The sequence below is a fragment of the Equus caballus genome, chromosome 16 (assembly GCF_041296265.1).
Source record: "Equus caballus isolate H_3958 breed thoroughbred chromosome 16, TB-T2T, whole genome shotgun sequence".
Classification (NCBI taxonomy): domain Eukaryota; kingdom Metazoa; phylum Chordata; class Mammalia; order Perissodactyla; family Equidae; genus Equus; species Equus caballus.
Window position 1 is genome coordinate 65246624 of NC_091699.1, and position 27180 is coordinate 65273803.

The 27180-nt window shown below is 38.6% G+C and overlaps 1 protein-coding gene across 10 annotated transcripts in view; it reads right to left on the reverse strand.

The window, feature by feature from the left end:
• Positions 1 to 17700: 17700 nt before the first annotated feature.
• RBMS3 (RNA binding motif single stranded interacting protein 3) overlaps positions 17701 to 27180 on the reverse strand; it is a 1248509-nt gene continuing 1239029 nt past the window's right edge. For 8 of the 10 annotated variants that reach the window (XM_070238082.1, XM_070238079.1, XM_070238076.1 and 5 more), the window contains one exon: positions 21141 to 24161. In XM_070238082.1, coding sequence (XP_070094183.1) covers positions 24155 to 24161 — 7 coding nt within the window. In that variant the 3' untranslated portion in view covers positions 21141 to 24154. Of the gene's footprint in view, positions 24162 to 27180 lie in introns of all 10 variants that reach the window. The other 2 variants (XM_070238087.1, XM_070238085.1) reach the window with 1 other exon arrangement.

Sequence of the window (27180 nt, forward strand, 5' to 3'; positions counted from 1 at the left end):
ATCTTCCTCTTTTTTTTTTTGCCTCCCCAAAGCCCCAGTACATAGTTATTCTAGTACTTCTATGTGGGATGCTGTCACAGCATGGCCTGATGAGCGGTGCATAGGTCTGCACCCAGGATCCAAACCAGAGAACTCTGGGCCCCCGAAGCAGAGCATGTGAACTTAACCACTCAGCCATGGGGCCGGCCCCAAAAGCCTGCACTTTTCACTGCTGGCTCTACCTCTGCTGCCATGGTGGCAAGGGACAGAGGGGGAATTCTCACTCATGAGACACCTCATTTTTATTACCTTAACGTTTTTAGGTGCATTTCCTGTTTAGAAATGCAGTAGACATATTGTTCGTGAATGTAGATGGCTGTGTGTGAAGATAATTAAGTGGAAATTTATTTTAACTTGTCAAACTATGTAAGATAAATTTACTTTTGTAATAACTTAATTGAATATCAGAAAGGGAAATGACTAAAAATATCAAAAGTCTTAGAGGGAAAAATATCTTTGAAATTTTAGGTACAAGTCATTGAGTGAAGAGTAGAGAAGTGAGTAGGATGAGCCCCAATCACAATTGGAAGGAGCCTCCAGTAGTCAGTAGACTTCTGGTTTTTACTTTCCTTTCCTTGCCTTGATGACTCCCAACGCAGTAGGTAGTTGTAGCAAAAAAATCATCTCAAGAAGGGTCATTGCCCATCAGAATTGTTGGCACAGATCTTCCCAGACCGATGACTACACAAGACATTGGAGAGCTGAACAGCATGGAACTCTTTGACCTTTTCTGTCCCATCTTTCTTTCTGTTTTGGGGGCCTGGAAAGATGGGAAGACAGCAAAGAAACAGAGAAGTTGCCGCTTAGAGAAGATAAAAGTCTTCACATTTTGTTTGTTCTGAATTAGCCTTAGAGTATGATGTCACATTTAAAGAACTTTGTTTAAGGTTTTGAAATTAAAAACAAACATAATTGAGGACTCCAGTTTCAGCTCAGACACGTAGAGAACTAGAAAACTCCCACACACATAACATTGAAAATGTTGGACATGCTGAAAGTTAATGTTTCTTGAACCCATCAGAAAACTGAGATCACAGGACAACCCACTAAAGTAAAATCTGGGAGAACAAGTACTTTCTGGGGAAACTGGGGCTGGAGCATTTGCTTGCTTGGAGTAGATTCTGGATGTCATATGTATTTGTTTCTTGGGCTACTGTATCAAAGAATCATAAATTTAGTGGCTTAAAACAACAGAAATTTTATTGTCTCACAGTTCTGGAGGCTAGAAGTATGAAATCAAGGTGTTTTCAGGGCCATATTCCAGAAGAATCTGTTCCATGCCTCTCTCCCAGCTTCTGGTGCCTTCTGGTGGTCCTTGGCATCCCCTGGCTTGTAGCTTCATCTGTCCAATTGCTGCTTCCATCCTCACGTGACTGTCTTCCCTCTGTGTGTGTCTCTGTGTCTAAAAGCCCCCTTTCTTATAAAGACACAGTCATACTGGATTTAGAATCCACTCTAGTCCAGTATGATCTTATCTTAACTTGATTACATCAAAACCCTATTTCCAAATATGGTCACATTCACAGGTTCTGGGGAAGAGGACTTCAGCACATCTTTTTTGTGGGGAGGAAAGTGGCACAATTCAACCCAGTACACAGCATAAGCCTGAATAAGAATAAGAACTGAATAAGATTCAGTTCAACATTCTAAAAGAGTTGCTGAAGACCACGTGTAGGCTAGAGTGTGAGTGTGGAGCCCTGGGGCCACAAATATAACAGGACTTGCACTTTCTTGAATGCTTTTCCTCCCAGGAGGACCCCACCAGGGAAGACAGAGGAGAATCCTGAGAAGGTATCCTTTGTTCTTGGTGGTGCTGGCTGGAGGGGAGAAACAAAACACTTCTGTCAAAAACTCCACCCAGACCTATCTCCCCTATGGGGGAAAAATAATGAATAAAAAAAAATGGGGCCAACCCCGTGGCTGAATGGTTAAGTGCGTCCCCTCTGTTTCGGCAGCCCAGGGTTTTGCTGGTTCAGATCCTGGGCGTGGACATGGTACCGCTCATCGGGCCATATTGGGGTGATGTCCCATGTGCCACACTGGAAGGACCCAAAACTAAAATGTACAACTATGTACTGGGGGGATTTGGGGAGAAAAAGCAATTAAAAAAGAGAGACCTTTTTTTTTTTTTTGGCCTAGTGGATAAGGTGAGGGAGCAGGTCTGGGAATGAACCTTTTCTTTTAAGTTGCCTCAGCCTCCAAATAAGTACTATCTTGTTCCTATCCATGGAGAGCAAGAGGGGCATGCTGCCTAGTCCTATGTGCTGTTTCTGTTTTGATGCAAAGAGGCCAAGTTAGGAGACCTCTTTTGGTCTAGGAGATCCTCCCAGAGGAGCAACATAGGGCCTGCCTGCCTGCCTTTCTTTCTTTCTTTCCCTATTCTTGCCAGGATGCAGTTACTTGGCTGAAAGGAAAGGGTCAAAATGTCATCCTTTGGGCTTGAGCTGGATCATATTGCTGAACACCAAGCCTTTCAAGATGGCCCTCCTCAGCATCCTTAGCATCCTTTGTCTTTGGGGATGGTGCTTTTTTGGAACACAGGGTGCAAATGTTGAAGGTAGGATAACCTTCTATTGCCCTCCTGGCTGAAGCTCCTACCTTGCTGCTCATTGGGGAACTGCTAGAAGAAGCCACTGGCAAGGAGCAGAGGAAGCCATGTGTCCTAGGGCACCCCTGGCAGCACATGCTGGAGTTGTATCAGTGTTTGGTTGATGCACATGGGCACCCTGAAGAACTACACCATTGGGGCCATCATTGTGAGGGTGGTGAGGTCCCTGGCCAATATAGCAAGACCTCTCAGAAGCCCTTGACATATACAGATCCTGGACTTTACTCTGAAACCAATTAGTCAGAGCCACTGTGGTTTGCTGCCATCAACTCTACCCAGCTCACTTCTGCCTCTCCTACACTGTGGAGCCCTGGGTCCATAAAAGCCCAACCAACCACTTTTTCTCCTTAGGAAGAGGTTCCTCAGAGCCTTTCCTGGGGTTCAAAGCTTGGATAGAGATGGATATCACACAATGCATTCAGCAACGTCTCTGGTATCACAAGGGGAGCAAGGTTCTACAACTCTGCTTCATGTGTCAGCAGTAAAAACGTATTGAGGTTCTTCATCTTTGTTAGAATGGAACTTGATCCTTGACATTTCCTTATTGTTACTCTATTTCAATGGCACTCACAAAAGTGTTCAGAAAACCAAACTTTCTCCCAGAGTTTTGAGTTTATGGAAAGGGACTCTTCTCTTGCAGAAGGCCTGGCAAGCAGGCAGTATTGCATCTGAGGTTCCTGGCTCTTCCTGGGAACCTGATGGGCCAGTGTCCCCTCTATCCTTTCAAGTCAGCTTCCATCAGCTGGGTTGGGATCACTGGATCGCTGTTTCTCATCCCTATACCCCAAACTACTGTGAGGGAGCCTACTGTTGGGTACAATGCTATGGTCTCAATTCTCCCAATCATGCCAAAATCCAGAACCTTATCAATAAGCTGGTGGACCAGAGTGTCCCTCAGTCCTCTTGTCTCTTTTAAGAATGTTCCCGTTAGCCTCCTTCTGAATGAGGCAAATAGGGAGTATTTTGTATAAGGAGTATGAGGATATGACTGTCCAGTCCTGCATATGCAGATGACAACGCAGGTACAGCTTTCTCAAGAAATTGAAGTTTAAAATAAAGAAATAAATATCAATGTTAAAGCTTCAAGTGATCCTATACCCAATCCATGGGTTCCATTGCTTGCATTAAGTGTTGTTGCTTAAGTCTCTTCCCCCATTCATGTGCTCTTCACTTTACAAAAACAATTCTGATACTAAACATCAGTACGTTGGGACCACTAGTCAGAGCCTTTAATACTTAGGTAAGATGTTCCTTTGAAGATGCTCTCTCTGTTTTCTCGGAGGTTTTGTTGTGGCTTTGTCAAAAGTGACCAGTCCATGATGGTAGAACAGTTGTCTTTGAGGTCATAAGGAGTCCTCCGTGTCCAGTTCAAGGTGGTTGAGACCACCAACTCATTAACTGGGCCTCCACAAATGCTCAATAGGTGACCTTTTTGACATCAAAGGGCTGAAAACTCCACCCTCAGATCATGCTAACACCACCATTTTGTGAACACACATTCTGTGAAAAGTCATGAAGCTTGGCTACACTTGCACAAATCATCAATGACCTTACTTCTCCTTACCTCCAATCATCTATCTCTGTACTTCAGACTGCTCTGCCCTTCACCCCATAAATTTTGCCCCAAGCCTTGGACCAAGGAAACAGATCTGAGAGCATATGTCTCCCGTCTCCTTGTTGGTTGATCTCTCACTGAAGCTGTATTCTTTTCCCAAAAGCTGATGCCGTAATAATTGGCTTTTTGTTAATGTGCATTGGGTAGGAGAACCCCATCTTTGTGTGGCAACAATTTTGGTGACCTTGAAGGGATTAGGTCCTGTGACCACCCACGTGAGGCTCTGAAGCCTGTAGTGATTGGCTGTGGGGTGTCTTTGTTGACCCTAAGTGGCCACCTAGACAATTTTGTCTTGAGGCTTGGCTGATTGGATTCCTGTTTCCCACTGCATGCTCCAGGCCCCTTTGTGCTTGTTTTCTTTTGGGAGAAGAAACAGCTTCTGGATCAAGACATTTCTGGGCTCTGGGTGAGTAACTTTAAGAAAGCCACTGTCCTTTACCTCATTTCTCTGGTTTGATTCCCTGGAAATATAAATTCGCCTTGTATTCTGAGGAATCCTCACGGGCTTAATCCCGAACCTTGGGCCTGAATCACCCGAGGTAATTAGAGGCAGAATAAAAGATTCACTTATGAAATTGCTTCTGGTTCTGGGCAACTCCTAGCACTGGTTCTGAGTTGCTCCTGGCAAGCTGGTTCTGAGTAGCTCCTAACACTGAATGTGAGCTACTTCTGGCAAACTAGCTAGTATTCTGGTCAATGTTATATGCAGAATTGTATTGTGTGTTAATGTTTGTCTAAATTGAATTGGATGTTTGGAGACTGAGTTTCTTGGTGACTATAACAAACTCTCTTTATAAATTACTTTGTTTGCTGTGGTCACCTTGGGAAAAGTCTCCTAAAATAAGAATAACTGTAAACAGGTGGCAAGATAACCTTCAGTAATTTAAAATTAGTGGCTACTGTGGGCTCTTTTTGAGCCTTCAAACTGAGGAACAAGGAAAATCTTTAATTTTTAATGAGCCAAGCATGCCATCTTCATTCACAATCTAGAAGTTCCAGAAGCTGTAAATATTTACAAAGTACTGTAAAAATCTTCCTAAGGTTTTTTCATGTCCTGAGGGGTTGGCTTGATAATCACCAGGTTAGAGGCCCCAAAATACAGTTGGACAAAAATGTAGTTGCACCCTATTTTATTGTAAGAGATAGATGGTCAGACAGAAATGCAAGTTGTGCTCCCTTTTGCAGTTAAGGGTCAGACCAAACTGCTGCCAGTCTCAGGGGAATTACATTGACCCTTAGAAGAAAGTTCCAATTAAGTAAAGTCATTTAAAAGTTCACTTAAAAGCAAAGACTTTGGGGCCAGCCCGGTGGCGCAGCAGTTAAGTGCGCATGTTCTACTCTGGCGGCCCAGGGTTCACTGGTCTGGATCCTGGGTGTGGACATGGCACCTCTTGGCAAGCCATGCTGTGGTACACGTCCCACAAATAAAGTAGAGGAAGATGGGCATGGATGTTAGGTCAGGGCCAGTCTTCCTCAGCAAAAAGAGGAGGATTGGCAGCAGATGTTAGCTTAGGGCTAATCTTCCTCAAAAAAAAGCAAAGACTTCAAAATTCTGAAGTAGTCTTACTAAGTTTTGTTGCAAAAAGCTAATAAAAAATTAAGTTATAAAAGTACCTAAAAGAAAAGCCTATTAGGTCATGGCTTTACAGACACTCTCATAGTCCACCTTTGAAGGAGGGCCCAAAATGAGCCTTTCCCAGAGTTAATGAGACTTAGAGATTTTCTGGAAAACTGCTACATTAAAGCTTACTGGAATTGTTGAATACTGCCAGGGATAGTTATTGTTTATCTTGGCTGAAACCTGACAAGATATTGGAAAATATTTAGCAACTTACAATCAGAAATTTGGCCAAATTGGAAGCTGATATTCAGAGCCTGGTAGAAATTTTTGGGGGGCTTTCTTCCCTAAGTTTAAATAAAACTAAGCACCTAGAGGGAAGAAGCAGATTAGGGATGATGTAATTAGACAGGTAGATCAAACCATAATGTCATTGAAGTTACAACCGAATTTCTGAGCAATTAAGAACAACTGTTATTAAAAAATCCTTGCAAAACTGCCAATGCAGCTCTAGAGGCAGTTCAGATTCCACCCATTTTCTTCATCTCAAAAAGCTTGTAACCTCTCTGGGAACTATTATCTAGCCCATCATCAATTCCTAAGATGGAAGGGGAAAAAGGAAAAAACAAAACCAAAAAGACCAACCGATAGAGTGCCCTTGCCAAAAATCCGGCATCTTGGGTTTCTTCTCCACAAATATTAGTAGACAAAGCTTAAAACGAAATTTGGTTTCAATTATTCTTTCATAACTAATGAGCTTGTATTACTGTACTTGATTCATGGCAGTAATTTTTAAACAATAGCTGTGGAGTCCTGTGTATGTGTGTCTATATATCTTATTTATGTGTGATATTTTTACCTCTGGAAGGTATAATTTCTAAAAGAGCTCTATTTAATTGGCTTAAAGTAAGCACTTATATAGATGTAATGGAAACTAACTCAAATATCTTTCAAGTCAACATGATGTAAAACAATCTTTGGTAAGTGAAAGCTTACTCAAGTTTGTTGATTTGGTTAAAATAAACATGTTTTCAGAGTTATCACCATTTGATATGATACAGACATGTTATCTCTGCTACAAAATTGGTCAGCAACTAAAATAACTTAGAATAATAGCTGATTTTGCCTAATGTCTCATGACACTTTGTAGGCAATCTAAATAATTACAGGGAACAAGTAAACTAAACAGATGTGAAAAACATAAAAGTATTGGGTGAACTTTTTAACAATAATTATGTGTTACAGTGTGTGTACTTAACTTCAAAACCTTTTGGTAACTTGAAGCTTTAGAGTTTTGCTAAATTGAGCTAAATGATAAAATTTTTTAGTATCTAGGTAATTTCTATGTAAAATATATTAGATATTAATTACTAAACATAGACTGATCTACCTTTGGCTTCTTATTACAGAGAAACTGGAAAAAATATTTGGGTTTTATTGATAAATGTGTTTTGTGCCATGCTGAGAAATTTTCTATGAGAAAACATGTTTCTATGTAGTATTCATGGATCTGCCAGTCCATAGGATGTGAATACATAAAAAAATTAAGAAATGTAAGACGTATGATTTAGTAAAGAAGATTTAAGGAATGAAGATATTTTTGTTTGTTTGTTTGTTTTTTAAAGATTGGCACCTGAGCTAACAACCATTGCCAATCTTCTTTTTTTTTTCTGCTTTATCTCCCCAAATGCCCTCCCATACATAGTTGTATATCTTAGTTGCAGGTCCTTCTAGTTGTGGGATGTGGGATGCAACCTCAACGTGGCCTGACGAGTGGTGCCATGTCCGCGCCCAGGATCCGAACCCTGGGCCGCCGCAGCGGAATGTGCAAACTTAACCACTCGGCCACGGAGCTGGCCCCTGTTTGTTTTGTTAAAAAATATAAATTTGTCATAAAGTACTACAAGGGAAGAAAGAAAGCATAGGATAAATTCTGAATGAAAAAAGAAAGTTATAGAAGGTTTGTGGAAGAGGAACCCTGAAGAAAGGGTTTTGTGCAGGTCAAGTTTGCTAAGATCAAAATGAAATTAATTAAGTAAGTGGATTTTAATACCAAAAGTAAGCTGGTACAAAATTAAAATTTGGTTTTCTCTCTCTCAAAAGGATAATTTTCTTAAACGTTTCATGTGCTTTTGATAAAGAGATTATAAAAGGTTGTTCTTTATCTTTTGAGTAAGTCTACCTAAAAGACAGAAAATCTATGTTTGTCCAAACAATTTCCTATGTTCAAAGAACTGAGGTCTCTCTATTAAGAAAACTAAGGTTTTTCTTTTAACTGTTTAACTCTGTATGTTTGCCTTTAACGTCTCCTGCTGTCACCTTGGTTAAATAGATAACTAAGCATTGTTTCCTATCTGACCAAGTGTTTAAAAATCTTTTGAGATTTTTGATGAACTTCCCCCAAATTCAAACTTTGAGGGTTGCCAATGGGGCCCTGGGACTTCTCAAAGAATTTGTTCTCTCTTTCTGTACAGAGGGAGATATTAAATTAATTAGGCTTGTTTGGTATGTTAAATTACATGGGAAGCATTATCAAATAAATAACAATAAACCTTCTTAGGTTATATTGTGCGAGTGACTGTTATTAATATAAGTGTTTTAAAAAATTATATAACATTTCTAAAATTCTGATCTGTTCTGATTGTCAGTCACAATTCTAGTTTTTATTTTAAAGTGTTGTGTGTCACAGAAATCACAAATTTCTTTGTCAACTGCCATTTTAGAGTCTTTGTCATTTGCAGACACTTGGTGCTTTACTCTGATGTTTATGCAGATGTTTTTCATCTTCAGAGAGATTCATAAAAAGGACTCTGACACTGACTCTAGAATACAGGTTTCTGATAAACTTTCAGATTATAAAATTGAGCTGGGTAAGAAATTACAGAACTCTAACGGAGAAAATGATGGCTTTATAAAACTGCTAACAGGAGATCAAAATCAAGAATTTAATACATGAGATTGACTAAAATGATGAAGATTATTATAATTTTTATGACTTTTCCTTTGAGATATTGATGATTTTTTAATGTTTTGTTTATCCATATTTAAGCAAATATTTTTCTCTTTTCTCTCAAGCCAACTATGACTTATGGCAATTTTGTAAACAGAATTGAAACATTTATCATTTTCTCCCTACCTGATCCTTCCAGAATTTCAAAACTCTTGATTAGTGAGTATTCTTATTTTAATGGCAATATAGTTATTTGCCTAAATTCAGTAAAAATCTCTTCTTATAGCAGGGTACAATTGGAAACATTGGTTACATTATCAAGGCTTTGACTGGACTGTCATTTTTGAGAGAAACATGAATAGACCCAGATATGACCAAATAGCTTTAAGGAACAAGGATTGACTTTATGGAACAAATAAGGCCACTTGGAGTTGTTGGCCTGGTACCTTGCTTACAGCGTTCCCAATAACCTTAACGGGTGAGTAAAGAAGGTCACTCCCTGCAAGGTGCAAGAACCTCAGGATATTATGGGGAACCTCAAAAGAAGAGAGGGATTCACCCAAATCTATAAGTATTGCAGGTGGAGTCTGATGTCATGTCCTTGGCTTGGCTTTACTGGCCTCAAGAGGCCTTTAAAGTTCAATCTGAGATTCCTTATGAAAAATTCCAGCAAAGCAGATTTTAAAAAGCCTATATCATCAGTTGCTATTCTTGCTGTACTTACATAAATAATTTGGACAAGTTAATTGAAACTAGACTTATTTTTACCATCCAATGAGTCTTAATTTGGTTATCTTTGGTAAAAATAAGGGTGATTTTAGAGAGAAAAATTGTGTTTCAGTAGAAACTATAAAACACATTTGTGGATATTAGATTCTAGTTATGTTAATTGTCTTTGAGTGTTTTGTTTTCTATCTATAAATGGGACTGGATCCTGAATCCTTCTAGTCTCCTCAAATATCTGGCTACAAATCTGCAAACTAACATTTTCAATCACTTTTATTTGGAATCATTGAGAACTGAAACCATCCTTTTTCCTGAAGCCTTGCAAACTATAGCTGAATAATTTGATATAAATTTAAGAGAGATTCATGCTGGGTGCTGTGTAAGCCATTCAGAAAGATACTTGAACATTCAATGAAATCATCAAAATGCAAAAGATACTTCAACCCTTGACATCTAGAAATCTTCTTGACTGGCCGCCTCCTTGGCTCAGAAACTGGTTTATAATTTGCTCCAACCATTGACCTTGTTTTCCTTTTTGTTGCTCTAGAAATGCTTCTTATTAAACACCTGGTTATTTGCTTACACAATATAGACCTAACTTTGGGAGCCCACCTGCATCACCACCTTACTAAGAGACTGGTTCAATGAGATGGAACAATCTACACCTCTCATTAGCAGGAAGGAGCTAGAGAAGTTGGTTATTGCCCTATATCCCTCAAGATTGAGGAATAAACAAAAAAAAAGAAAAAGAAAAAGAGGAGATTTGTAACCACACACTGACTAGGACCAGTTCAACTGACCCCACCTTATCAACAGAATAATTAAGAGTTGTCTTTCAGGAACTGAGAGTCCTCCCTTGTCCAGTTCATGCTGGTTGAGACCATGAACCCATTAACTGGGCCTGCACTAATGCTCAATAAGTGACCTTTTTGACATTAAAAGGATGAAAACTCCAACCTCAGATCATGCTAACACCACCATTTTGTGAACATGTGTCTTATGAAGAGGCATGAAGCTTGACTACACTTGTGTAGAACATCAATGACCTCACTTCTCCTTACCTCCATTCATCTATCTCCACACTTCAGACCACCCTGCTCTTCATTCCATAAATTTTGCCCCAAGCCTTGGATCAGGGAGACAGATCTGAGAGCTTATGCCTTCTGTCTCCTTATAGATTGATCTCTCAATAAACCTGTATTCTTTTTCTAAAAGCTGATGCCATAATAATTGGCTTTTTAAAATGAACATTGGGTAAGAGAACCCCACCTTTGTGCAGTAACACTTCTGTGCTTAAATTGCCCACATCTAAAACTTACCTTTATCACACGGATTAGAAAACATTTTGGGAACAGTCTTCATAAAAATCCTATGAGGGGAACATAAGGAAGCTATTAGGGCTTCTCCTCTCAGCCTCTGAACCTGAGAAAAGTATCTGGGATTCTTTCTCATCCTAGGGTGAGGACAGTAGTTTTTAATAAGGCCAATAGGGAAATGAGCATGGTGCAATCTGAGATGGCAACCACTTCAAAACCACCAGCATCAATGGTGAAGAGAGGAAGTGCTGTCATTGCTGATTAGGATTATGTATGGGGGAGTCATTTTAAATTTACTATGGAACAATAGATTTCACAGAGTATTTTCTTGTTTTTATACAACAGTTAAACTCTTGTTAATTACCCCACAAAGAAAGCTCCCTGATGGCTCAGGGCCTAGGAGTTGGCCTGATTCGGGGTGGGGGGATAGAAAGCTGCAGTTAGGAAGCTTGAAGCACTGTGGGGGAAGGGAGAAACATTCTGAGGCCTGGGGCTGACTTCTTTCTAGGCTTGTCTGTTTGTGTGTTCAGTTTGGCTCTGGGCATGGGTCTCTGGGGGAGATGGGCTTGCCGTCTTGGGAGGCATAGAACTCTGCCTTGGATTAAATGATGCTTACAGTGTGAGTATTTTCTACTCCTATGCTGTATTGAAGTGATGGGGACTGGGCTGTGTTGCAAATAAATCATTTCTTTTATTGTCAAAAGACAAAACTAAACAGACCTTAACCTGTAGGGGGGAGAGCAAAATACAAACGGTTGCTTTACAGCATGGGTGGAAGCCCTTTTGCAGCCAGGGAAAGGGAACAGGGGAAAAATTATAAATAAAAAATAAAAACCTTTACCCCCGGGGAGAGGCAGCAGTCCATGCTTGGACCAGCACTCCAGCAGAAAGGAGGGGCAGGAACACTTGTGAGAGCCATATCCTTGAGACCCAGACTCGGGCTTAATCAGAATGCCCAACTCCTCTTGAAAAATATTTAAAGCACAATGCACATTTTAAGAGAAACTGCTGAGGGTTCGCCAAAGCAGTAGGTCTTATGTTAGATCCCCAAAGGCTTTGAGTCCCCCTTCTAGGACCGCAGTGGTAAAAGAATGCTGTGTATGGTAATCCCTCCACCCAAAATGCTGTACAAACCCCAAGGCACACACCTGGGAAGTATTGTAAAGAGGCCTGATTGATCTTCACTGGCATGAAAGATTCAGAGGCAGGAAGGAGGAAAGGAGATGAGAGCAAAGTCTCCAATGTAAGAAAGTCCCAAGCAATTTAAAATTACAATCAGAAGCCAAAGGAGTTGCCACTTCCGTTGGTGGGTGTGGGTTTAATATACTCCATATGATGTGCTCTTGCATAAACAATGGTGCATTGGCAACTCGTGGCTCTGGCAGTCTCTCACTAAGTTCTGGCATGGGCTGCCCCAAGTTGCCCATTGTCTGAATAAGCAGACAATGAGTGGTGTGCTATCAAACCACTTAAATTAAGCCGCTTAAATGAATCCTTAGAACCATCCTCTCCTGGGGACTCAGCTATTGCTTTAAGAATGTGCCTCCGCTCTCTCAAGTTAGGACGTCTGCTGTGTTTCTTAACTATAAAGGATGGTAAACACTGAAAGGGGCTGCAAAAAGAACTCGTGAAATCTCTGAAATTGAAGATGTTTAAAATTTGGATAATACAGACATGTATAGTTTTTAGAAGAACAATAGACATCTTGGGGTTTCAAACACAAGCAAAATTGTTGCTCCTCTCTTCATGTACAACACTTACATTCTCATAAAAACCAAGCCAATCTGCATTTATATAAAGTAAAAATCAGGCAAAATCATTCTAGGTTGTCAGAATTGAAAATAGTTACCTTTGCGGGGGGTTGTGGGGAGGTGGTTAACGTAATGACCAGAAGGGAGCATGGGAGGGAAGTGTCATTTGGGGAACTGATATTCTGTTTCATGATTACACCTGTGAATTCAATTGTATTGATCATTTATGATATATGCATGTTTCTTTATGATATTATTATATTTCAGTAAAAAGTAAAAAACAAAACAAACACGAAACAAATCAACCATGAGACAACAAGCTGGGAGGGAGGTGAGGAACCATGCGGCAGGCAAAAAGGCAGAGCTGTATATACTTTTTACAACCACTATCTCATCCTCATTAGACTTTTTCAGATCCTTTAAAGGCCAGATTTCATTCACTTTTTTCTAGTAGCAATCACTTGTCTTGAAAAATATTGGTGTTTGATACAACTTGCTTATCGGTGTGACTATTTTGATCCCATCTACTTGGGAAAAAATTACCTTATGGACTTGAGGTCTGCAGGAGATCCTACCCCAAGTTCTTCAAGCCTCTGCAGCTCACACATATAAGAGTCACATCTAATTACTAAGACCTGCCCCCCTCCATCTGTAGCTGCCTTTCGATTATATGCCACTATGTTGGAGGTTCTAAGAAGGCAGGGGAGTGTTTGTTGATTGGGTGATTTTAAAGGATTATCATCTGAAATTGGGGGAGGATTTAGGCCAACTAGCAGCTAAATTTCTGTGTTCTTTTGTTCTTGTGGCCTGGTAGCAAGAGGCTTTAAGACTGGCACTTACATCCTCCAGAATCTGGGCAACATTACAAAATCGCTAACTGTTACCTTGGCTCTACCACTGCCTGCTTGACTCCTTTCATCTTCTCAGATATTCATCTTGCCCTTAACTCTTGGGAGTGACTTTACCAAGAATATCCTGTGCTTTAAAGGGGGAACTTCAGAACTGAAAAGTTAAAATTATGTATAGCATTTGATCGCCTTTACAATTATTAGAGTATTTACTCATGATATATTTGCATTGCCCATTTTATTCTCATAACCACTCTGAGAAATAAAAGGTATGCATTTTGACAGATAAAGAAGCTGAAGTTTAGAGAGAGAGACAAAAAGTGTTTTGCAGATAGTATACCTAAAGTGAGAATCTGAGATTTTTTCACTGCTTGTTCAGTACTTTTTCCAATATTTTGTGATCTATCTCTAAGAATAAAATTATAATGGTAAATATCATATAATAGTAATTTTAGGTAAACTATGTGCCCCTTCAAGTCATGTCAGTGGATCTAGCACTACATAGGAGGAAGATTTTTGGCTTTGTATCTAGCTGATCATGAGTGCTGGTCCTCTCTGCATCAAGAAAATACGGCCAAGTCCTGCAACTTTTTAAAGCCCTAGTTCTCTCATGTTAAAATGTGGCCAGCACTTACCTTTCTTGATTGTGAAAAGATCAGTAGTAATAAATAATAGCTGGTACTAGAATTGTGACCAGCTCAGAATGGCAGATTCCACTCTCCTTGCTGTCAAAAGAGTTAAATGTTCCAGTTGATTTGGGAAAAGGGTGACAGTGAAATATCCAGCCACTCTGTTAAGGGGCTGAATTAGGGAAAAGGCAGCAGCGAGGGGGCTGGAAGACTCTCCATATGTGTGGATGGGAGAAGTCATGACTGCATTCAGACCAGGCAGTTTTCCCACCTACTTTGCATCAAGCCATGGAAGGGTTAAACATCTTGCTTACAAAATTCCTTGATCTTATTTCATACTAAAATGTTGTCATAAACGAGTGCTTACTAGAATGTGACACCCTTGTCAACAAGAACCATGTCTACTCCATCTTTGCATCGTTAAAATATTTATGAAGAGTCCATGTGCTAGGCGCTATTAAATGAATGAATCAATGAAAAGTTATGCCTATCTATTTGGTAGATAGATCCTTTCCTGCCAGAACAAATCACAGAGATGATTGAAACAGTAAGTTATCTCTGGGATGGAAAATGTGAATTGTGTTGGGTTTCTGTGACCAAAGAATTGTGTCGGGTTTCTGTGACCATTCATTGAATGAATGTCCAATGCTCTCCTACAGAAACCACAAACTCTCAGGCCAAGTGAGGTGAAGTGAGGTAAACTGAAAAAAACATTAAAAAAAAAAAAAAAGATGCCCTCCACACTGGCACTTCCCAAAGTCATTGCAGAAGAGGAAATCTTAGAACCCAAGGGTTGAGATTTTGCATATGTTTTTACAAGCACACTCTAGATGTAGGTCCATGGGTAGGTTGCCCAACTTTCCAAAACTCACCTGGAAAATGGAGACCATGAGTACCTATCTCAGAGCCCTCCTGTGAGGATTGTGTGAACCTGAGTATGTGGGGCACTTGGCACAATTCTTGGCACATAGTGAAGGCTCAGGTAATGGTGACCCTTGCTCTTATAGTCATACCTCGTATTACTGTTTCTGTTTAGGAATAATCTGGGATGTGGGTTTGGAATCCACTGGAGACTAATACAGCAGCGCCATCTGGTGACCACTTTATCATAATAGTAACCTGCAACTTCTTAAGGTCAGGAGAAAGATTCTGGGAGAGAAAGATCCTTCCTCTGTTTCTGAGGATTTAAATGAAAGGACAGCCTGTTGATATCTGAGAGTTTTTTTTAATCAATATTGTAAATGACACTCCTTTGCAGAAAAATCCAGAAACAGTCAAATCCTCTGAGATTAAGTCTGAGATTAAGTTTGAGCTATATTACTTTTCACTTTACCTACATTGAAAAGCAGCTAAGAGAGTTACCTTTGTCTGCATCCCTTTAAAAAAGTATTATTAAAAGTGAACTTTATTGGAACTATTGAGAGTTGACAAAGCATTTAGTTATTTTTGGAGAAAGTAAATTATAAAACAGTAAAAAAATAAATAGATATGAGGTCAAGGAATCATGGCTGTTTTATTTACAAGGACCACTATTGTAACTATAGCTCATTTCTTCATTCTCTAGTCTTCTTTGTCTTATCTTTATATCTTGAAACAAGGATTCTTCATCACAAGCCTATGGATACATTTCAGGAAGTTCCCAAATGCCCTGCAATTTGAAGCAAAAATTTTGTGCATATGAGTTTTGGTGGTATTATCTTCTTAAAAGTCTATAATTCCTGAAAAACAAACAAACAAACAACATAAGAGAACCATTGGTATAAAAAAAAAACTGATGAAATTTGGGTAAAATTAAATTCATGATCTTCATTCCAGTCTTATTTTCTTATACAGTTATCCTTCGATATCCTCAGGAGACTGGTTCCTGGACCCTCTGCAGATACCCAAATCCACCGATGCTGCAGTTCCTTATATAACATGACAATTTTTGCATATAACCTACGTACATCCTCCAGTGTACTTTAAATCGTCTCTAGATTACTTATAATACCGAATACAAAGTAAATGCTATGTAAATAGTTGTTATACTATATTATTTAGGGGATAAAGACAAGAAAAAAATCTGTACATGTTCAGTACAAATGCAACCACCATCGGCCTTTCCATCTAGAGCTGGTTGAATCTACAGACGTAGAACCATGAATTTGAAGGGCCAACTGTACTTTCCAATACTTCCATTCTTCCACCTTTCTCTCCCAACTTTCTCTTCAGCCAAGAAGTACAATGTGAACTGGTACTCATATAGGGAGAAGGGACATATGTACTATGCAACACACTCTTAGAACCTGGACACTGGCTGGTTAATTTTCACCACACCCTCTCTGAGGTACTTATATTCTAAAGCCTGAAGATATCAGGTGGGAAATTACCTTGATGCAGTGGTAGCCTCCAGGTACATTATCACTCAAGTTATACTAGAAGTCATGGAACAGAAAGGTTCACAGGTCAAATAAAGATGCTGAAAGTACAAGGCTTATTAAATCAATTAAAAACCCACAGAAAGAAGCAACGGGAAAACCATACGGTAGGTTAACTCATTCAAGGTAAGGTGCAAGAGGAGTGGAAGGACCACACTAGTTGAATGCTCTGCAATGTTTATATATCCTGCCTCTCGCTCTGCCACATCATCCTTCCCCACTGATGGTGTGTTACAAGGACCAGAGTTGAGGTTTGAGCAAGGCAGGCAACAGAAGGAAGCAGGAAGCATGCCTGTTCCCTTTGAGAGAAGCAAGGACAGTAATTGAAATTCACCAATTAGCCTCATGAGCTGCTATGGGTGCCAAAGGGTGATCAAATTAAGACCTCAAGAATATTGAGTGCCTCATATTTCTCATGTATATTTAGTGTATCATGAATACATGGTGCTTCATGTATATTCAGTGCATCATAAATATATAGTGTTTTCTTGGTTTTTCCATTTCTTTCTGTTTCTGCTCACACTTGCTCTACTTATTTTATCTGTCTTAAAGTTTACCTACTTTGCTGTGTTTACCACATCATATGAATTTCATTCATCTCACTTGTTTTCTTGTCTTCTATAGTAGAATTATATATTCTCGAACAATACAGCAAATGCATACTACAGCATGGAATATTTTTGGCCCTTGAACACAAGCTCCAAGTTAGCTTGAATGATTCTGGACCAGAGAAATGATTTCTGTTTATTTGCTTACCACAGTCATCCATAGCTTGAGGAATGGACGCTTCTGATTTCAGTTGACCTGGAGTTTAATCCTTGCAGGGGTATACACCACAGGTGTCAAAAGAAATTTCTTTATCATTATATATAACTCTCTATCTCCTGGCCTTCACACAAGATGCATCAAGTAGTTGGTTGATGTTGGGCATATTTGGAGATAGGTTCTGGACAGTCTCTGAATCCCTAAGCATAAAAAGTGGGAGGAGTGTGTGAGGTCCTAGGGAGACCTACATGGTCTACACCCCTTAGAGCCCTAGAACAGTGGCTTTCTCAGGCCCTCTTATATAAATAGAATGCTCCCTTCTCTCCCATTTTTTGTTACTGGGGAACGCCCCTTTTTTGAGGAATTCTGTAGGAAAGCAGCAGGATACCCAATTAAATACAGATATTGCTCCTTCTCATGAGCCTCTCCCTCAACCCATCTCTGGAAGAGTAAAGAAAAACACAACAGCCCTAGTTGGTTGATTTTATTTTCATTTTTTATTGAAAGCTTCATCAAAGAAAACAGAAGTTTAAACCTAACATCCACTGATCTACAGAAAGCCCAAGGAATGGGGGAAATGGTAGCTAATTCGACTGTGGTACAGATGAAAAAATTAAACATAAGACCAGAAACACCATAGAATTACAGAACTTTCATGACAGTCAGAGACAGCAGTACAAAATACTCTTAAATAAAATTCGAAATTGATGATGTTTCAGAAGTTCCATGAAGTCAAATATGGCCTGAAACAAGGGTTTTAAAAGAAGCTGTGTCCCATTTTTTTAAAATAAACTGAATATTTCATAGCAAGTACACTTTCACATGTATTTTTTAAAATTAAGAAGCCAATTATATTCTTCTTCTTCTGTTTAAATAAATGGAAGCATTAATTTCCAGAATGGAAAAAACTTTTCAAATGTCTCTTTGAAATAGTTTTTACAGTTCCTGAAAAGTATAGAATAACTCCTTTTTTATATAAGAGGAAATAACATATTTTGGGGAGGAGGACAGAGCATCTTTCACAATAATCTAAGACCAGAGGGTTTAAAATACAAAGTATAACAGTAAAGTTACACTTTGGACACTATTTAAATTTGAAATGATCATCAAAAAATCCACTGGCGTGTCAAGGTCATTCAGCCTTAATACAGTAACACAAACTCAAAAAACAGCAAAACAATGCATTTTTTTTTTTTTGTCAAAGATTTAAGATAGGGAGAAGAGTGTATATTTAACCAAGAGCTGCTATTATATTCTCATAACTCATTTTTGAGTTGACCTTTTCTACTGGTTTAAGTTTCAACAGTGAACAAAACCAAAACAGCTTTCTTTTAAGGGAAGCCAAATGCTTTGCTACAGTTTTTTCTTTATATTCTGCAAAACTACAGCCAACTCTCAATTATTTGTAGTGGATGAGAAAGGGACATTATGGATAAGAAAAATCCATGTTTTATAATGCACTGACATTAACTTTACCAATGATTTCAAACTCCTTCAAAAAATCAATACTTAACAAGAAACAAAATAGACTGATTTGAGTTTTATTTCCAAATGTTTCTTTTTCCACCCTCAGGGTGAAATGCTAATAAAAGGAAATAGAGTCCACTTCTTAATAGCTGAAAAGAGAAGACAAAACAAATGCACAAAGTAGATAATTAGCCCTTCAAAAATTGAGAGTGGTTGTATTTCTGCAAGACTCGGTGACGGGGCCAGTTACTAACTGGAGTGAATACAATGGAAGAAAGTGTGACTCAGCCGCCTAGTGGTTCCTTCTGCAGACTCCAAGATTAATCTCACCTTTGCTTCAGCTTTAAAGCTTCCTGAGCGGAAGAAGCTTTTCTTAAAACATCATTTTCCCTCCCAGAAATACAAAGAAATGAACATTGAAAAGTCACCCATCCTTTTTTAGTGACAGTGAGCATATGTATTGGAGTATAAAACCACAGATAAAAGACATCACCAACCTGGGGTGAGCTCTCCTGCCCTAAGTCAGGAAGGATCTTTGGGGCCACTCAGAGATTTTGTATTTAGCTTTTATACTTGCCTGAACTCTGTGCAGTACACAAAGGACAGTCATGACCAAGAGCACTTGGATTAAGGGACCGATTTCATATTTAAGAATATTTGGTAAGAAATGTTAAATTTGAGTTAGACTCAACTGTCTTCCAATGCCACAGTGGATGTCATTCGTAAAATGAATTGATTCATTAATGAAATCCCATTATCACTGCCACAGGAAGGGTGTAGTGTACAGAATCAAGAAGCCTGTTTGAATTCCATCAGTCCCTCATATTGGAGTGAGAGGCTGTCAGTCCCAGTGAGCTCAAAATTTTGAAGCATGCCAGCCACAATAACGTGAAAAACAACATCTCATCCTTTACTCCCTCCTGTGGACAAGATAATACGGATCAAGGTCTATGACATGTTTAAACTCTATTATGAAGTGTGATTCCTCAAATGAGCTGAATGTTGTTATCCATGTACATAAATATCCTTTCATTTGATATTGTAGCATATAAAAACTTTTATCCCTGAAACCCACTTAAGAATTTCTCCCTGCTTATCAGCTCATCTGCAGTGGCTCATACACTCAAATTAAGAATGAGACTGAATTGTCAAATATATTTTCAGTCTCCCGCTAACATTATAATCTGTCTAGACAGTCCATCGAAACATCTCCTCAATCATGAAGAAGTCTGCAAAGGTCCTATTTAAATCAAATCTCACTCTTCATTAATGGGGATTTTAGGCCACTGTATAAGATACGTAGATATATAATAGACATCTCAATTATTCAAATATATTTTTTGGGGGGGGAAAGTGCTTTTTGTCATACATGCATTGAAAATGATTTTAAAGCAGTTTTCCAAGGGGTCAATGCATTCTGCAGGTACGGTGGACTTCCTGCTCCATGCAGCCTCCTGCTCCCGGCCTTCCAGCTCTAACATGAACACCTTTACCGCCATTTTTAATATTTCCATCTCTACTATTACCACTTTTTCACTGGAAGGGGTGGAAGTGAGTCTTATATGCTGTCGAGTGTAGCAGATCTGTTAAGGTCACAGGAAGAACTGATTCAAGTGAAGCATGGAGACGACATCTGAATGATTGAAATCTACCAAGAAGACAGATCAACCCCGGCCAAACTGGAGTCAGGTAGGCCTTTTTTTAGAATATTATGTCACTTGCATATTCAAGACATGCCAGTGTTCAAGGACAGACACCAGCACTTGCTAGTGCTACCTTTAGCTTACCTAGGGTCCATGACATCTTTAAGCAGACCTGGCCATGCACTGAGGAGCTCCCAGTCACGATGCATACTCTGCCTCCGCTGACAACATCTTATCATTATTAAAAGGAAACCTACTCCTCCACTGACCACATAACGATAGTTTGGATGAGACAGCATTAATCCCATTTGGATTGTGGCTTTAGTTTGTTTCCTGATATTTAGACTAAGTCTTGGCAATTAAAATTGAAAGGAAAAATTGAAACATCTGAATAAATGCTTGAAAATCTGGTGAACCAGAATACTTTAAAGTAATTATGATAGTCCTAAGTGGTATGAAAATCATCATAATATATATTGTTGAGAAAATTAGGATTCCAATGTCTGCATATATTGAGTACACATTTTGATTTGTTTCATTTTTCATACAATGTAATGCTGCTTACTGTTGATGCCTTTTCCCCCCCAGACTTGACTCTTAAAAACAATTATTAAGTAAGATGACAGATGCAAATTTGAACATGTGCCATTTTTTCCTTCTTGTTTTTTTTTCCTTTTTGGTTTGAAATAAGATATTTTATAGAATGGTATGATATAAAAAATCCAAACACAAAACACACATGGATACATAAAATGATAGGTAATTTCCTTTTGCCTGAAGTGGCTTAAAAAAATTGAGATCATTGAAATTTCATAGTTGAAAAAAATGTTTCTGAATGTATAAATAAAGTAGTAGTTTTGAACAGAAACAGGAAGTTACCTAGGCACATTCATCAGCCACATGGTAGCTACCTCTTAGCCTCATTGTTGATTGTGTATATGAGACTTTCTTTGTATCACATTGGTTTTTTTTTTTTACAGAGAGCAAAGGAAAGCATGTTGGTTTCATATTCAAATGAATTATGCCCAGGATAATTCTTATTTATACAGAGTTCAGAGAGTGAAAAAGAGAAACAGAAGACACAATTCCCATCCATGTTTGCTTAGACCCCCTGTAACTTGGGGGTTCACATCTCAAAGATAAAACTTAAGTGCCACCCTTAAAATTTATGAAAAGCTGAAGGATGGAACAGAAGAAAGTACAAATCTAGGAATCTCTCTAAAGTGTGGAAAACCATAAAGATGGGTGTGACCAGTTGGAATTTCTCTGTAGCACATGCTACATTTTCTTGAATACACTTTTGACTCTACTTTGACCACAAAGATAGGGAGTCATTCTCTAGATCTAAGCTTGCAATTCTTGGGGTTGCCAATAAGAGAACCGGGTCTCTTTCAACACTAGGACTTTGTTTATAGGTCATAAATAGTGGAATATTGACAATTTCATATAAGTCAAACTCATTACTCATGTTGACCTAATGGGAATGTGATTAACCTTTTAAATTTTTTTTAGTTTTTAAAAGCCTACCCTGTTTTCTTTTACAGTGCACTTAATGCATTCCCCTCTTCCTTCTGGACTAGGATAGGTTCCTACGACTTAGTGAAAAAGAGTTTCATCTATTTGATTCTAACGATCCATCCAGAAAGAAATTCTAGTGCATGGCTCAATTAACAAAGTTCCATTGTCCTTAATTTCAGGTAAAACTGTACAGGTTGAACATAGATTTCATGAGTCAAATATGCAAAGATGTTTGTCAAGTCAATTTAATTCATTTTAGATAAAGCTTTGCATCATTCTCAATGCAAATATATCTCCTTTGGCTTTAATGGATTGATCAAACCTAATTCTTTTGGTTCTTATTTATATAAATCATACAATTTCTTGATTGTCAACTAGCATTTTAAAAGCTTACCTAAATTCCACTAATAGAATCCTCAATGTTATTGGTCCTACTTGCCTCAGAGAGTTAAACTGAAATAAAAAGGTCTATTTTGTCTTTCTTCTGACAACACCAAGATATGAAAATACAATGAACAGAGGCAAAAAGAAGGTGCCCCCACCCCAACTGCAGAATCAAGGTGGTTGGTTGTTCATGGTGGATGATGACAAAGACTGAGGTGAGAAGACAAAACCAAGAGGTGTTGGAATTTAGAAGGAAGACTATTGTTACAAATACAATGATACCTCTTCAGGAGACCACTTACCACTTAAAATATCACTAAGATTTTTGACAAGTGACCTTTCAGACCAGGTTCTAGGAAGTGTCTTTAGTTCAAAATTTGCATAAAGAAATTTCAACCTGTTAAACAAGTGTCTTAGCTTATTGGTGGCCATCAATACAGGTTTCACTATTCAAGAGAGCTAGCATGGAACCAAAAAAGCTCACGGAATTTAAACCCTTTGGATCTATCAGTTGGTATCCAGAACTCTTCATGCTGAAATTGCTGACCACAGCAGGCACAAGCTTCTACTATCAACAAATACACTTTAAAAAAAAAATTTTTTTTTCTTGCAGTATGTGAAACACCAGTGGAAGGTAGTTTAAACAAACAACAAAGTAAGAACTGGTCCGGCCATGTAGGTCAAATAAAATTTTAAAAAGAAAAGAGAAGAAAAGAAAACAACCTTTATCTTCTGGACTGCAATAGGGTGCCACTTCATCTTTGGTATAAAATAGGCCATCCATAGGCTGAATTTGATCACAACTAGGAAAGACTACAGAAATTGTCAACAATTTCTCTATCTATTGCTTTTTTTGTTTTTTTTTTTGCACTTTTTGACCATAAGCTCCTATCTACTTAAGTTTTTTTTAATGCTCTTAAGCTAGGTTTTGCAATGTGACAAGCAAAGCTGACTAAAAACTTTGTAAAGCTCATAAAAAAGACTGCAGATAAAAAGCACTAATGCTTTTGCTAGCGATCACGCTTTGTAAATAAAAAAAATCTGCATTCTGCCCCCCAAACACGCATTATTTCTAATGCAGTTGTTTTTAAACCAACGTTAATAACTTTACCGTAAAATGTTTCAGCTTTCTAGAATGATTCAACACTTAAGACAAAGTTCATGAAAAGTCCCAGCATTTTCCCAATTCTTGCAGTTGCCATGGTTTCTTTTATCAACAAATTTTCTTCAAATGAAGAAAAACATTTTCTTTTAAACTGTACAGTTTTTTTTCACCCTAAAAACTCATAGTCTTAAACTTCTGTACCAGTTAAAGCCGGCACAATATTTCAATTCTTTCTTGATTTTTTTAAACAAGACGTTGACAGCTTGCCTCGAGAGCCTTTGACGTCCTTAAAATTAAGGCAATTAAGATTCAAGATAAGCCTTACCTAAATATTTCTAAGAAAAAAATAAAATAAAAAACCAACCTGCTAGATTTAAACAAGAAGGGAAAAAGAAAGAGTAGCTTAATTACTGAGGAAGACAATTTGTTTCCATTTCTGCTTGCCCACCTCTTGGACATCAGATTTTCTGTGAAAAAAAAAAAATCTATCTACACCTTCAGATAAATTCTGAATTCCAATGTTCTTCCAGATAAAACGTCAACCTTCTATGTTTTGCTTTGTTGTTGTTGGTTTTTTTTTTCCTCTTCTGGGATATTTTTCTTTAATTAAAAAAAATTATGGCAAAAATAAACTGTCACGCCACGTGAAGGAACCATTTGCACAGCACATAAAAACACTGTTTTCATTGGGTAAAGTAGAAAATTAAAAAAAAGAAGCATTCCATTGACGCCTGTGCAAACTGGAAGCCAACTTCTTGTTCAATGAAGTTTCTTCATTCAAGGCAAAGTTTCAGAGGGACATTCTTCAGTCTCATTTACGGTCTGTGAAAACAATTGAATAATAGGGATCGTTACATCAAAGCAACTTTGAAATTACCTTTTGTGTTCTTTTCCAGGGAGGTCTCTTTAAGAGATCCAAAGTTCTTTCAATACAACAGTCATCAATGAAGTTGTAAAAGCATATTGGGTCTATGAAAGTGTCAAATTCTGCCACTTTCACACAAATATATATATTCGAGTGAGAAAGTTGGTTCATGTAAATATCAAGGCTAATAGATCAAGAATATCTTTCAATTCTAAAGTAATAAATATTATAACTATATCAGAGAAGCAATACTCCCTGTGTGCATGGAATCTATTTTCCATTGCCTGGCTTAAGTTGTAGCTCCCTGAGACATTTTTTGAGTAATTCTGTCCCTTCAGAACTCTCATGGAATTCATCACTAACTCAGTCAACAAATATGTGAGTTCTACTCTGCACCTAAGACACAGCAGCGGATTGTATGCTATCTTGTGGTTTTCACCAAGAAATTCACATAAGCCTTGTTGGTCCAGTAATTAAGCAAGACAGTCAAGAGGGTAACAAACTTTTGTTCATTTTCCATCTCTTCTTTGCTCATCCATCTCACCAAGATTTTAAATTCTTGAGAGCAGGGACTCATTTTGCTTCTACTTTTTACTTTCCATGAGTCTGCCAGAGTGGTAAGCACATAAAGGGGGTTTAGCTAGACAAATGCCATCTCTACTATATGCCACTTTGACGAGCCCAGCCCAAACAATGCCTTCTGCTGCTGCTCCATCTATATTGTAGGGTTGAGCTTCTAGCAGGTTAACCTTTACTCTTAGCTCTTCCACCCACAGATTATAATTTTGCTAAATAATTTTAGGGGTATGCTTTAAAAAGAAGAACCTTTAAACTATCTTAGGTCATAGTTAGATAAAGTCCTCTTCCCTCAGTGCTCTGCAGGTTCTTCTGATGCCCAGTTGCTTAATTTAGTAAAGAAACTTCAGGGTTGCGGGTACAGTTGTACAGGTTGTTCACTGTACAAGACGCATGCCTGAGGAAGTGCATGGAGGCTAACTTCCAGCTCAGTGTGCTGCCCAAGCTATGTACTCTGATGCAGGGCTGCATTTTCCCCGGGCAAGTGGGCCTAAATGAAAATTCACAAAAAACCCTCAACAATGTTTCGAACTGTATGACAGTTAGCCTGCAATGACCCACTGGGGTTCCTTTACCTAATCTTTCCTAGTCTTCATGTAAGTCAGCTATGGGACTTAGAAAACTGATTAACTTGTTCCTAGAATCATGTCAGGAAAGCAACCAGTTGATAGATTGAATATTTCCATTTTTAACCATTTTTTTCTGTGTTATGTGAGAAAGTGAGATTTCTTTTAAGAAGAAATGCAATTAAAATTTTCATAATAGCAGCAACGATAGTGGAAATTTTATTAGTAATAGTCATGGGAACCATAGTATATATTTGATCTTTATATCTTTGTAAAGTATAGACTTACTCCATTTATTTCTAAAAACTTATCTTGCTGTGGGAACAAAACTTGTTTTTTTCTTGATTTTGTGGTGTTTTTTTTTGCTCTATTCTTTGCTCCCCCTTCCATCTTCCACCCTGGTGTTACTGTGCATTGAGCAGAAAATGCCTAAAACACCATGAATCTCTGTAAGAGCTGCTCAGAATGGTGTCTTACTCAATGGACTGCACTGACATAGCACACCCTCACTGCTCGCGTACGTCACGTGCGCTGGTCTCGAAGCATCTTTCTTTATGAGCTACTTTCAAGTTTACAACCTTACACAAATGTTTCCAACAGCTCTCTCCCATCACTTGCACGATCCTTCAAGTGGTCTCATTGCTACTTGAAAACAAATGAGGAGAAATAAATGGTTGTACTTTACATTTTCATGGTCGCTAGCTGAAGTTTGAGGGGAAATGGTGTTGCTGTTTGATAGAACTGAATTCACTCCTGTCTACCTTCTCCGTCCTAGACGAAGTGTGAAAGTGTACATTTACATGATGCTTATGGATTGCACTGATATCCATAAAAAAAGAAGGCTCTAAATTTTCAAGGCTGTCATTAAATTTTCAAGGCTTATCATTAGTAATAAGAACATTTTAAGTTGGACAGTGACACTAGTTTAGAAATAAAACGGGTTGCAACTTAAAAAGAGGAATTCATGTGAATGACATAATGAGTATGAAAATCATTGGTCAACTGTAAAGCACTATGCAGATAGAATGTATTATTACTTACAAGCTTAAGGGACATGTAACGATAGTAACCAAGGATATAATTTGCACATCATTAATAGACTGACAATATATAGGGAATTGGTGGCCATGACAGTTCAGTTAGCCAGAGAAGACTTGAGAAATAAAAAGACTTTGCAATACTGGGCTTGAGATAAGCGCCTTCTGAGGTCAGTGTGAATGTTGGAAGACTAGGAGTTTGACTGAATTTAAGATCACAGAGTCATTTTGAACCCTCTCATCCTCCATCCTCCCACCAAAAAAAAGGAGTAAATAGATTAGGAAATGGTAAACCATAATCTTAGAATTTTTGAGCTGGAAGAAGTCTTCAAGATCATCTAATGATGCAGCAGTCCCCAACGTCCTTCCTGACACATTAGCGTCGTGTGATGCCATGTGAAAAGAGGGATTCTGCGTCCAGAGTTTGGGAAAAACTGCACACTATACACTCAATACTGGATTACCCACAGGTAAACCAAACACCTGGTTAGGGCACCCACAAAGGAGGGTATCAATATAAAAAAAATGCTTTCGATGGGGGCCGGCCCTGTGGCCGAGCGGTTAAGTCCTAGCTCTCTGCTGTGGCTGGGCGGCCAAGGGTTTCACCGGTTCAGATCCTGGGCGCAGACATGGCACCGCTCATCAGGTCATGTTGAGGCAGCGTCCCACATGACGCAACTAGAAGGATGTGCAACTAAGATATACAACTATATACCAGGGGGATTTGGGGAGATGAGTCAGGAAAAAAAAAAAAGATTGGCAACAGTTGTTAACTCAGGTGCTAATCTTTAAAAAAA